The sequence below is a fragment of the Seriola aureovittata genome, chromosome 5 (assembly GCF_021018895.1).
Source record: "Seriola aureovittata isolate HTS-2021-v1 ecotype China chromosome 5, ASM2101889v1, whole genome shotgun sequence".
In the NCBI taxonomy this organism is placed as follows: domain Eukaryota; kingdom Metazoa; phylum Chordata; class Actinopteri; order Carangiformes; family Carangidae; genus Seriola; species Seriola aureovittata.
Genome location: NC_079368.1, coordinates 24310482 through 24323868, shown reverse-complemented (window position 1 = coordinate 24323868; position 13387 = coordinate 24310482). Strand labels below are relative to the sequence as shown.

Here is a 13387-nt window from a genome sequence, read left to right as displayed (position 1 = left end):
GATCCAAGTTGTCTATTTCTGCTCAAACATGCATTCTTCACTTTTTATGTTTGTGTCAATTTGAGGACAGTGGAACTTTATACTAATTATCTTTAACGTTTATCCATTTTTTAATATCTGATTAGCAACTCTGGTCATCACTCATCTAATCAGTACAGGACAGTAGTGGTTAATTGTAGTGTGTGCATTTCATTCATGTCAGTGAAGGGTACTACTTTTATAAGCTGTTCTCATTAGTAACCAAGTTTGAATTTTTAACGTTTAATGTCCTGAAAAGATGTGGCCTATATTGCCCTCATGGATATTGTCTTCTGGATGTCCAATAATTGTGTCTTTAACACGTACTTTTATGACATCTATAAAACGTCCAGAAAAGACATCTTTAAAACGTCCGGAAAAGACGTATTAAAAACTTTCATTCTGGCTCCTCTGAGGACGTCTTCTGGATGTTCGGATATCACGTCTTTAACACGTACTTTTATGACATCTATACAACGTCTAGAAAAGACATCTTTAAAACGTCTAGAAAAGACATCTATACAACGTCTAGTAAAGACATCTTTAAAACGTCTAGAAAAGACATCTATACAACGTCTAGAAAAGACATCTTTAAAACGTCTAGAAAAGACATCTATACAACGTCTAGAAAAGACATCTTTAAAACGTCTAGAAAAGACATCTATACAACGTCTAGAAAAGACATCTTTAAAACGTCCGGGAAAGACGTATTAAAAACTTTCATTCTGGCTCCTCTGAGGACGTCTTCTGGATGTTCGGATATCACGTCTTTAACACGTACTTTTATGACATCTATACAACGTCTAGAAAAGACATCTTTAAAACGTCCGGGAAAGACGTATTAAAAACTTTCATTCTGGCTCCTCTGAGAACGTCTTCTGGATGTTCGGATATCACGTCTTTTTGACGTGTTTTGGACCACTTTTTGCTCAGTGGGTTATGGATGTTTTATTTGTGATAATTATCAAAGATAGCGATATCTTTGGAAAAATTTAAGTCATATGAAATCTTAGAATATATGTATCATGCGTGTGTGTGTGTGTTCACATTTGACTGATATGCCTCAGAGTTTTGACAGAAATTGCAGCAGAAAACTGGAATCTGGCAACACTGAATCAGGTCAGAAGTGAGACATCTAACTCTTTCAGTCGTGGAGAGAAGAGATTCAGGTTACTGCTGTTCACTGACACAGAGTGTCTAAATTAAAACAACACAATTCCATCCATATTTAAAGAAAACAAAAGTGCAGAATAACACAGATGGCAACTGAAGGGGATTTAAAACAAACCTTCTGCATATTGAAAATATCCTCTAAATTGAGGGTTTTTTTCTGGGTTATGATAGAATATGATTCTTGTGGGTTTGGCTCCACACCGTACTACTTACTGTACAATGAATATAAAAAGCAATGGCCTCCCTCTGACTTCATGGATTGTTCTTTTACAGCACTGAACCACAGTGGACAGTATTAACTGTGACTCATTAATTCAAAATTTAAAACTTTCAACAAATTACTTATAATCATGGAGAACCGTTTAATCTGCTGAGCTCAACAGTGTCTTGTCTCAGTGATACATTTTGATCTACGACTACTCGATCTGTGTACTTGTTAAAATACAAGTTAACACAGTAGAAAATTATTTGTATTTTTGAGCTACTGAGTGGCACAGCATTATTGGCATTACAGCTTTCTTGAGCTTCGTAAGGAATAGAAAAGTACTGACTGACAGACTCGAGGCAAAATCAGAATGAGACAGAACAGGTTTGTGCTCAGTCTAAAACCTTTGTACAGATCAAATTTCCCATCTTTTGTTTGTTTATACAGGCAGTTGCACGTGCGCCCTCCATGTACTGTACTTACAGTAAGAGCAGAGTCTTGTCACGTGTAGGAAAATAATAACCCTACTGTATCAGAGTTTGTCCCAGGGAACCGAACTCAGTCTTTTCAACCATTTCATGCAGTAGTGGGACCTCTTATAACCACCCCAAACTCGCAGACCATCATTACAAGCCCCACTGTGAGAGACTAAGCACAGACTGACATGCAGGTTACGGCACAGAGCACTTGGTTACTGCTATTGCTCTCAGAGATCAAAACAGCCATTTGCAATTACAGCTTGACCTAAAAGTGATTTTGAACAAGGAACAAGGTAAATGCTTATAGGAGCTTATAGCTTTCTCTCTAGGACTGCATGTCAGGTACAAAACCCCATTTCTGCCTGTACAGTGTTAAGCCTGGGGTGATATATATGGCTCCTGAAGCAACTGTGCCTACAAGGAAATCCTCAGAAAAAGTCTCAGAGTTTTGGCCCTAGTTCTATTGAAAGCATGTGAGCGGTGACAATATTGTCATCCTCCAGAAAGAAAATGTTGGTGACTGAAGACATGAGGAAAGGCAGCGGTGATACAAATCACATTTATGAAAAAAAAAAAAAAAGGCCAGAAGGAAGTGAGTCATATTTTTCAAACACTATTATATTTATAGCTGATTGATGTCATCCTATACACCAGCCCTGCACCAATCAAACCAATCGAGCAAAGCAGCTGCTGACATCATATGTTATAACAAAGCTGCAAGTTTCACATCCTTATTTTGATGTTCACGTTGAGAGGATGACTGACAGCAGATTACCACAAATATCATAACAGTATCAAACATAATACTTACAATATAGACACATGTAGAGTAAATGTGCATTAATCACTATAACTCGTCCACAAAATACACACAGTAGAGAGCACAGTGATCAGATTTTAATAATTCACTTACACTTATAGAGTATTACGTTATTTTATGTGTTGAAAGACATTTCATGCTTTTCTTTGATGCACGTGATAGTAAACTGAATATCTTTGGGTTTTGGAGCAGAGGTCCCTAACACAGAGGAATAAGCCGTGTCAGGCTTTGATTACACAAGCAAACATTAGGTAAATAGGATTCATGAAGTGTTGGTTTTGGACTTTCCTTACAGAAGAATTAGCCTTATGCTTTAACTTTAAAATGTATTAGTGCCTGTATATGAAACCTGGAGATCACACCCCATGAGCCATGTGCTGGTTAGTGTTTATATAATAATAATAATAGGGATCATGAGTTACAGGAACAATTTATGGGTTTGAATTAAGTTATGGGTACCACTTTCTAATAAATAAATAGTCTATAAGCTGTAATTAATTGCTATTTTATTGTATATTTTATACCATAGCCTATTCTACATCTATCTAAATAAAATAGGTATTACAGTGTCAAAGGATTATTACAATAATAACATAGAAGAGTAAAAAAGAAAACATTAAATGTCTTACAACTGAGGGTGCCAAAGACAGTTGTTTTAACAACAATATTACTGTGATCGCTGACTATGATAACAGTTTACTTCAAGACAAAATTTCTAACCAGCATGCATTGTTTTACACCCAGCATGCACCATGTCAAGGCATAAAGTTGAATGCACCTATAAAGTCACCTTACTGGAAGAAACTGATGGCAGACACACCTACTGCACTGCCAAAGACAATTTGTGCATCAAGATGAACGCTGTCGGTGGACATTCAGATTTTTGGTGAGATGCCAACTACTTTTATTTCTTAATATCCATCAATTTTTTTGTGCTTAGAGATGGAGGATGATACCTGACAGTGGTACAGACTTGACATGCTGTTTATAATGTGCCACCATTCACCATTCACCAATTTCGATGTCAGCGCTGTTAGGAAAAGACAGAAAGGATCCATCTGCACCCTGCAACACTTAAGAGTTACCCATTTCAAGTTATGCCAACTTCAATGTCAACTCACTGCCCTTCCTCTGGTTCAGGCATCTGTGTAAGATGCTTTAAAAAACTACTTGTAAATTTTGCTATTGCTTTATAGCATTAACAGCTGTTTATTTACCAGACTAGAGTTGCAACTTCATTCCTGTCTACAAACGGGGGAAAGCAATGCCAAAGTTAACTCCTGTTTTGCTTATATTTCTATCACTTCCTCTGCTGAGGCTAGCATGCTAACCAGCTAGCACCAGCCCGTCCCGATAGCAACTCATTATAAAGTCCAGGCTGTCCTGAAGAAGTAGTGCTGCTCGGAGGGTTTGTTATAACCTCCTGTGTTGTAAATGTAACAATGGCTGAAGCTCTTGTCAAGCAAGCATCACCACCACCCGCTCCTGGCTAGAAACCACATTTGGCGGCAGAGAAAACTAACAAATAGCCCTTTTAAAAAAGTAATTAAAACTGCCATCTTGCCAACATGTGTTGTTATGCCCACTTACACTAAGAGTGTGCACTGCACGCAGACCCCTCTCCAACGAAATCCTGCAGAAGTGAGACATCTCGCGCGGCTACACTCTTTGGCTGTTCTCAGGTGAACAAGGTCGTGACGACAACAAACGCTTTTTTTTTTTTCTTCTCACATGACTCAGAGGATACCTCCGCTCCTCATAGTGAACCATACTTGAAACGCACCGGCCGTCAGGTGTGAGGAGGTCGACTACTGTATTGTCTGCTTTTCCCTCTGTGGTTGTGTCAACATCAGCTACATGTAGTTCATTTACGAAGAAGCGGAGGTCGGCACCCGTCCTACACCGGTGTGTGAGGTGAGTCTGTGCCAGGTGTTGATGTGAGTGAGCCCACAGGTTGGTCTGCAGGGTGTAGTCACAACATGAACACCTTAGTTGTGCGATGTTATGCAATACCGTTTGATAGTAAGTATTAAAGAGGCTTGTTACCCTTCAGTTGCTATTGAAAGAAGTGTTTAGCCGTACTGTAACATAATTTTTCTGTGGCCATATGGTGAAATATTGAATTGTAGTGTAATGTTTTTCTATTATTTTGTCCACCAGACAGAAAACCATTATAGAAACAGCTTAAATTGTCAAATGTGAAAAATAAAAATTGTCAGCATTGCCAGTCATCTGCATCGGGGATCTATTTTTTCTGCTTTCGGACAAATCATAATAATGTAGGAGTTGCAGTTCAGCTTGTTGGCATTTTCGCCTTGAGCTTATTGTCTGTAAGGTTATAGTGACTCCCAGCAGAAGTACAAAACAGTAGCCTACTTACTTTTTTTGTTTTCCGATGTAGGACCAAATAAAATTTTCTCTGTGTTAAATATGACATTTATTCCAGTCATTTGGCTGTGTAATTTAGATCATGAATGGCCATAAGGTATGGGTTTCTATAATAATGACAAAATAATATTAATGTTCTATAATATTAAAGTAAATGTAAAATAGTTTTACCCCAGGTATGCTGCATAGTCTGAGTGTAAAATAGAATATTTAGGTTTGGGTGTTAGATTTGACATCTAGGCTTGCTTGTCTTTTGTCAGATTTGAGAAATAGCCCTCGTCCAGATGTCACCTTGCTCAAGTGATCCTGTTAGAACTTGTCAGAGTAGGTGTTGCAGCATGAAACTGGGCTGTTGCCTCTGTGGTTACTGTACATTAAAACAAAAAAAAAAAAACTGTCAGTGACAAGGTGTGACCTCTTAATGGTATGCTGTAAATTACAGGCTGGTAGGACAGTGAAGGAAGCTTTCCCACACCTCTTCAGGTGACTAATTGCATCAAGCATTTCAAGGTTGTTACACAGCAAAGAGCAGGAAGGCAGAACAGGCCAGAGTCTGAGCCAGGGAACATATCTGCTTTGAGCCAACAACTCTGCCTCTAGTGTATTTCCAAAGAGTCCAAAAACCTGCAGAAAACCAGCACATGACTTTGAAGCAAATAGGAAGTTTTAGCTAAATGTGTTGTCATTCTGTTGCCTGCGTGTGTAATCGTTATCAATGGTGGATCTGAATGAAGATGAGCTCATAGGAATGAGGAAGTGCAAGAAAAATCCATTCAAACTACGACAGAGAGCAACATTTGTGAGTCAAATGAGTTTTAAAATATGTGTAGTATTTATCCTTCGAAATCGATATATATTGGTGAATTACATTCCTGGAATGAAGATTTAAGGTTTGGTAGTTACAGATATTAAATAAATAAAATACCAGCAGGATAAAGAATAATCCGCCCTTCATGGTTGTCACAGTCGTCCAGTATAACTCCTACCTCGTAATGTATATTTGTACAATTTGTATGTTGTATGTCACATCAGAATTTGCATGTTAATTCTCACTTATTTTTAATAGTATCTTGTTTCATGATACCATGCGACGGCTGTAGAGGTCTGTATGTGTTGGCTACAACATGTACAAATAATTATTGGTTGTGTTTGTTGTTCTGTCATATGTCCTTGTTTTAGGTAAAAACAAGAGACGCAGCCAAGTCACGGGTTCACATCACCTCATTAACCACATGCTGGTGATGTCACTTCGTTTTTTAGGGCCCACAGCCTGACAGTTTGTGTCAGGATGAGGAGAGATCTTGGGTTGACGCTGCTCTTGCTGCTGTCTGCAGCTGCCGAGTCCAACAGTAAGTTGAAAAACACGAAAAAAGAAAAAGATAAAACATAAGTACATGCAAAGTCAGAGAAGCAGCACCAAGATGTGACAGTGGGAGTGAAAATATAAAATATGAAAACTTTGAACTTATCAATAGGTTTTATGAATGTGTTTCATAAACTTCCAGAGACAAACGGAAAATATGAGACAAGGGAAATAACAGAAATAATTTGCATTCCTGGTTGAGGCTGAGCTGAAAGCAAACATATAGACACACTGTCACATGGTCATGGTTAGCTTACAGACAACTAATGTCTGTGCATCATTGTATTTCTTACTTAATTATCATCTCCTAAGCTCAAAGAAACTAATTAACCAACTGAAAACTGTTCACAGCATCTTCTATGGATTATCAATGAATTCTGAAGTTTTCTTACCAATGAAAAACCAAATAAAACCAAAACTGTCTGCATGGCTAAATACCACTGAGTGACTGTGACTGTAATTTGAACCAGCTCATATGTTATTTCAATCATAGTTTTCCCCTCCCAAAGTTTCTCTTTTTTCTTGTATTATTGGGCATTAGGAGCTGATGCATGTTTGTATCATGTGTTGCCAGGCATGTCTCCACCGGGGAAACCAGTCCTGCTCGGTTGCAGGTCCCCAGAGAAGGAGACGTTTACCTGCTGGTGGAAGCCAGGCTCCGACGGTGGGCTGCTGACCAAGCACCACCTCTACTATGAGACAGAAAAGTCAGTGCAAGTTTTGTTTGGTTTTGTTTTTTTAATTTAATATTCATGTCAAAAACATGACATACAACAAATGTGCCCAATGGACCAGGATTTCATTTCTACTGTGTGTGTCTTAAAGGATAATTCTGGTATTTCTAAACCTGGGTCTAAATGATCAGTAGGGACAAAAATGTTTAGAATTGGTCCTCTTGTAATGAAGCATTTTTGTACTGGTACTTTCATTTAAATAGGGGATCTGAATACTTCTTCCACCACTGAAAGTCACACCAGCAACTCCCATCCTCTTAAAGTAAAATGACTTTTATTTTGTCAATGGAGTCTGGTGGCTTTGAATAAAATGATATAACGGCTATTTATGGTTAAAAAATAAGCATCTTACTTAACAAAAAGGTCTGTCTCTGTAAGGATCCTTTCCATAATGTTGTCAGACACTTATAATAACAATCTGAGCCTGTCTGTGGCAAAAACAAGCACTTAGTGGACATATTTTGCAACAGACAGATGGCAACTTGAATTACATTATATCTGTTTCGTGGTTGTCGGATACAGCAGACAATATTGGAGTCAAAACATTTTTGTCCCTATTAATCACTTAGATCGAAAAAATACCGCCCGGGTTTAAAAATACCAGAATTATCCTTTAACTACTAGGCCACCAAGTTTATTACTCACACTGAGAGCTGGTGACGGTAAAGCTGCTGTTGTTGTCAGTGGAGTGCTGTAGACCAGCGAGTGGAAAACTACCAGCTCCCTTATTCACACACTTGTGCTCAGTCAGCTGAGCACAAATCTTTGTTGCTGTGGAACCTGCAGAGATCAAACACTGTGTGACCCTCACTTGCCCTGTCCTGAGGGCAAAATGCCAGCACTGACAATTTAAGACTTTTCAAGGATGGAAACCTTCAGTCTGTTGGTCCACTGCTTTTGTCCAGACCCAAAAATCTCAACAGCTATTAGATGCATTACTGCAAAATTTTGCAGACAGTCATGGTCTGACTGTGGTGACTCGACCCTTGATGCTGACCATCAGGTCAACATTGTTATTTGTCTAATTCTTCAGTTAATGTCCAAATATCTGCCAAAACTAATGACATTCCCATCAGCCACACAGAATGCACTACCTGCTAAACATCAGCATGCTACCGTTGTGATTGTGAGCTTGTTAGCATTTACCTGTGCAGCCTGACAGAACTACTCATGGATTATTAATTAATTATTTCAAATTGTCAAAAATGCATTTGATATTTTGTTTAGTTTCTTAGAAAATAACATTTGGGATCACGTTGCAGTGGTCACCTGACTCATAATTCGTTATAATAAAGTCGCTATCACCTGAGCCCTGTGCTTGTTTATTGACTGCTAACATGTATTTACTGCTCAGAGCACAGTTATGGATGTGTATGTCAGCTAAATGCCCTGAGCAACAATCGCCCATATCCTGGTCAGTAAAGGTCTTGTTTTGTCTGTATGCAGATTGGAGGGAACACAGGAGTGTCCAGACTACCGCTCGGCAGGGAGGAACTCCTGTTTCTTTGACAAGGACCACACCTCCATCTGGGTCGATTACTACCTGTCAGTGGTGGCCTCCAATGCCCTTGGGAATGCCACTTCAGACGTCTTTAAGATGGACGTAATGGAAATTGGTAAGTTGTTATTCTCAAGGAAAAATGATTTAGAGGAGTTAAATAAATCAAATCTCAAGAGAGAGCTACTGAGAGTTAAAAAATCTGTAAGGTCAAAAAGTTTGTGTCAAGATGTTTAAATGAAAAGAAATGTATAATGTTTCACTGACATTAACTGATACCATAAAGCATAAAAAAAACCCATTATTACTAATAATGAAGAACAGCTTAATCCACTTAGCTCAGCTGTGTTTTTGTGGCAGAGATACACTTTGAACTATTGACTACTACTATATCTGCGTATTTGTTAAAGTAGAGGTTGACACAGTAGAAAAATTATCCGTATTGTTTGAACTAATGATTGGCTCAGCTTTATTGGCGATGCAGCTTTCTTGAGCTTCGTAAGGAATGGAAAAGTACTGACTGACAGACGTAAGGTACAAATGAAAACGTGAACAGAATGAGATGGAACAGGTTTGTGCCCGGTGTAAAACTTGTTACAGATCAAATTTCACACCTTTTGTTTGGTTATGCAGGCAGATGCGCATGTGATCGCCATGCACTGTACTTACAGTATATTTCAAGCTGAGTCTTGTCCCATGGAATAAAATATTAACTCCACTGCATCAGATTTTGTCCCAGGGATCTAAACCTACTCTGTATCAAATATTCAAAACGTACTTTATTTTATGTTTTCTGTGGCCTTTATGTTTTTTTGGTGGTCAGTCCAGAGTGAAATATCTCAAGATCTATTTGAGGGGTTGACAAACATTCATTCGTGATCACCAGATATAACTCCTAATGACTTTTGTGACCCCTGACCCTTCCTGCAGCAATACCAACAGGCCAGCTTTCACTCACCCAGTGAAGTTACTCAACAGTTATTGAATGGATTGCTTTGACATTTGGTACAAACATTCATTCAAGCTATTTCCATTATCAGGCCAAAATTCCAAGTTGTGCAATACTTTTATTTTTTAATCAAATACCTGCATCAGCAACAGCTGTACTTGGCTTTTACTGCTAATAAGCAAATGTTAGCATGCTGACATTAGCATTTAGCTCAAGCTCTGTGTTTGTGTGGCTGTGGTCTCTTAGTCTTGTTCTGTCTGCGCTCGACAGTGAAGCCCAACGTTCCAGAAAACGTCACTCTGCAGGTGATGAAGATAGAGGACAATCCATACCTCCATATCAGATGGGAGCATCCCTATGACACAGACACCAAGTCCGGCTGGGTCACCATCAAATACGAACTAAGAGTCCAACAAGAAAACAGCAATGGGTGGAAGGTGAGTCCAAAACAAACAGTAGCTCATTGGTTCACTTGAGAAGTGCTGCACATTGTGTTTGCTTTGTGCAGGAAGGAACAGTAGGAGCCTTTAAAAAGGTACAGTCTGTGATCTACATGTAACCAGTCAAATGGACTGACAGGACTTTTTTTTGCAGAAAACAAGACACACTTACTAAATCCATCTTGTCAAGTCATGTTGTCATGTTGTTATAGCTTTGTTTTAGAGCTGAAAAGATTTAATATTTCAATCGACTTAATTGACTATCTGCAACAATTTTGATAAGTAATTTTGTCAAGAAAATGACCAGGACTGTCAATTGCTGTGACTACACACAAACCGTATGTAGTATGCACTACCCAAACATTTGCTAGCACGCAGTTAGCATATAATAAATCAGTGTATCATTGTACTGGAATCATTACAGACCACCACAGATTCAGGTAAAACAAATGTATTTGCAACTACCCAAATGTAACCTTTACATGGGTACAAGGCGAACTGTTGGGTGATTCATGTGTGTGTGGTTTTTTTTTGGCCCTCTCTCTCTAGGAGTACACGTCAGGTACACAAACCCAGTTCAACCTGTACAACATCAATCCTGGTGTACTGTACATAGTTCAGGTGCGCTGTGCATTAGACCACGGCTCCTGGAGCGAGTGGAGCCACTTTACCTCTGTGAAAACCCCAAACTGTGAGTCACTGAAGTTATTTGCTCCATCTTTGGCTTTTACTTCAAGGTGGCAACTGTATCAAGTTACTACTAATCAATAAAAACATCTTTTTTCTTTAGATGCTCAGAAATACTTTTGGATATTGGTGTCTATCCTCTCTGCAGTTCCATTTACAACAGCAATGTGTATCTTTGTCATGAAGAGGAAATAGTATGTATCTCCCGCAAAGAATGATATACAACTCTTAATATATACTCTTTATAAACCAGGATGATATGGACAATTTCTTTTGTTTCTCAGTGTGAAGAAGTGTCTTCTGGCCCCTGTTCCTGGTCCAAAGATCCGAGGACTTGATGTCCAACTTCTGAAGGTAAGGCTGCATCAGCGTTGTATTTCCAAAAACGTGTTTTGACCGTGTTAACAATCTACTGAATTACTCCTTATTAACCCTTACAGAGGGGGCGATCTGAAGACATAATCAATGCCCTGATAATCAACCAGAGCTTTCCTCCTTCGGTGGCCTGGAAGGACGAGATAGAGGAGTACCTAATCGTGTCTGATGACGGACTTCTGCCAAACCCTTCAAGTTCTCAAAAAAGGAAGAAAAGCTTGATTATTCCCACTGGCTTCCACTTAGACTTGGAAATCCAATGTAAGGAGTCGTCTCCAGGCCAAAGTGACTGGGACAAGGATGAGGAAAGAAAGAAAGAAATAGACAACTTTGTAAAAAGCATTACGTTGCTCTCAGGGGAGCCACCCCAGCTGCCAACTCAGAAACAGCTGTGCCCAAGTGTAAGCGTTGTAAACAGAGAGGCGACAGATCAGAGTCCATCAAATCACAACGGTGCTGCTGAGAACGCTGTCCAACCTCTGACAAACAGCGGTTATGTGGATATTCAGAGACACAAGAACATACAGGAGGTGGGTGTGAAAGAGGAGGACTACAGCAGAATGCAGGAGGTGAACGGTGACAATGTTCTCATCCTCCAGAAAGAAAAAGTCACAGCATACATGGATGTTCAGAGACAAGAGGAGAACATACCAGAGGACTACAGCAGGGTGAAAGAGGTGGACGGTGCCAATACGATCCTCCTGCAGAGACAAAATGTCTCAGCTGACTCTTCCTGTAGGGAGAAGGGTAACCACTACACAAACTGCACCAATCAGAAGGACTCCCACTTTACTGGGCCCGGTAAACTGGGAGTGTGCACAGAACTAATCTGTAGCGGATACGTAGATGCTACCCCTGCACCATCTTTAATGGAAGGTTTTGTTTCACATGCTATGTCCAAAAACAAATGACTGATGCCCCTAGTTATTTTACTAGGGTTTTAATGATAAAAGAAATAGTTATATTCTATATTTTTGTTATTTCTTTCGGATAGATTGCCATGACATTTGATGCAGACATTCATGGTCACCAGAGGAACAGGACTGGCTTTTATGATCCCCTTACGTTTCCTCTGCACCATGTGGTTCAGAGTGAAATATCTCGACAACTATTTGAAGGATTGCTGTGATATTTGCCACAGATATTTATGGTTTCTTGAGGTTGAATTCCAATGACACCAATGATCCTCTGAGTTTTAAATTTTCCACTTGTTCAGTGAAATATCGTGGCAGTGGATGGCCACTTAATTCTGTTCTGGTATTGGTTCCCAGGAGGTGAATCTTAATTGATTTGCTGAGGAGACTGACATTTTTGGTTTTGTGTGAAATATCTATTTTGTTACATACATTCAAAGTCCTTAGAGAATAACTTTAAGATTGTGAACATGGTAAAGATTATACCCGATAAACATTAAGCTATATCAGGCTTCGGCAACACAGAATACTAGTTGGAGAGTTGTAAGTGGCCATGAAAAAATTACATAAGGTGTTGCAGTGCGTTGCTTTTGCCTCAGGTCATTCTGGTTTATCTGGGGTGTGTACAAAAGAAAAGGAAACTGCACTGCACTCACACTAAACCTACAACTAAAATTTTAAATGAGATGACATTACATGGCTTTAATAGGAATTGATCTGGAAAAAGTAAAAATAGGACTGCACACAAAAATGTCAGTAGTCTAATCATCATAAACAATTTTTTTCTTTTTGCATGACACTTAATGCAACTGATTTTTAAAGAATGACTTCCTGTAACTCGTTTTTGATATCAAGTTTCATTCCAAAAGGATTGATCCGTTTTAAAAAATATCCATTTCCTAGTTATGTTATGAGAGACAAGAAATCATTTTGGAATGAACATTTCAAATGTAGGGCCAATACAGGCTACTTTACATCACATTGTATGTGGGATTTAAAAAGAGATAATCTTCTTTTTATATTAATTTAGGGAGAGAAGAAGTAAGAGGATTCAAATGCATTAATACAAATTACATCTAATGATAATTGTTTCATAGAAGCAAAGATAGACATTTTAAAATGTTTGTTTGTGTCGTACATTTTAAGCACCATGTCTGGTCTTGTGTTGCACTCTTCATAGTGCAGTTTAAACTCAGGATTTTTTTTTCCTGCCTCAGGTTAAGGATAGAAACTTAGAGTAAACATGACTTTTTGTGTCTCTGCTCTATTTGTGGAAGTAAAGTACTAAAAATTATCCCATGGAAGATGTTTCTTCTTTTCCTTAATTCAAATAAACAAAACTTG

The 13387-nt window shown here is 38.8% G+C and overlaps 1 protein-coding gene across 4 annotated transcripts; it reads left to right on the top strand.

Moving 5' to 3' along the window:
* The first annotated feature begins 3930 nt into the window (after positions 1–3930).
* prlrb (prolactin receptor b) lies at positions 3931–13337 on the top strand. 4 transcript variants are annotated; one of them, XM_056375920.1, is made up of 9 exons: positions 3931–4609; positions 6344–6432; positions 7021–7153; positions 8627–8796; positions 9874–10064; positions 10617–10758; positions 10858–10948; positions 11039–11108; positions 11195–13337. In XM_056375920.1, the coding sequence occupies exons 2-9, from the start codon at positions 6372–6374 to the stop codon at positions 12038–12040; spliced, it is 1704 nt and encodes a 567-aa protein (XP_056231895.1). In that variant the 5' UTR covers positions 3931–4609; positions 6344–6371; the 3' UTR covers positions 12041–13337. The 4 variants fall into 4 exon arrangements, with proteins under 4 accessions (XP_056231895.1, XP_056231893.1, XP_056231896.1 ...); XM_056375918.1 differs by having other exon boundaries at positions 6263–6432; XM_056375921.1 differs by having other exon boundaries at positions 3933–4609; positions 6263–6432; positions 9898–10064.
* Positions 13338–13387: the final 50 nt, after the last annotated feature.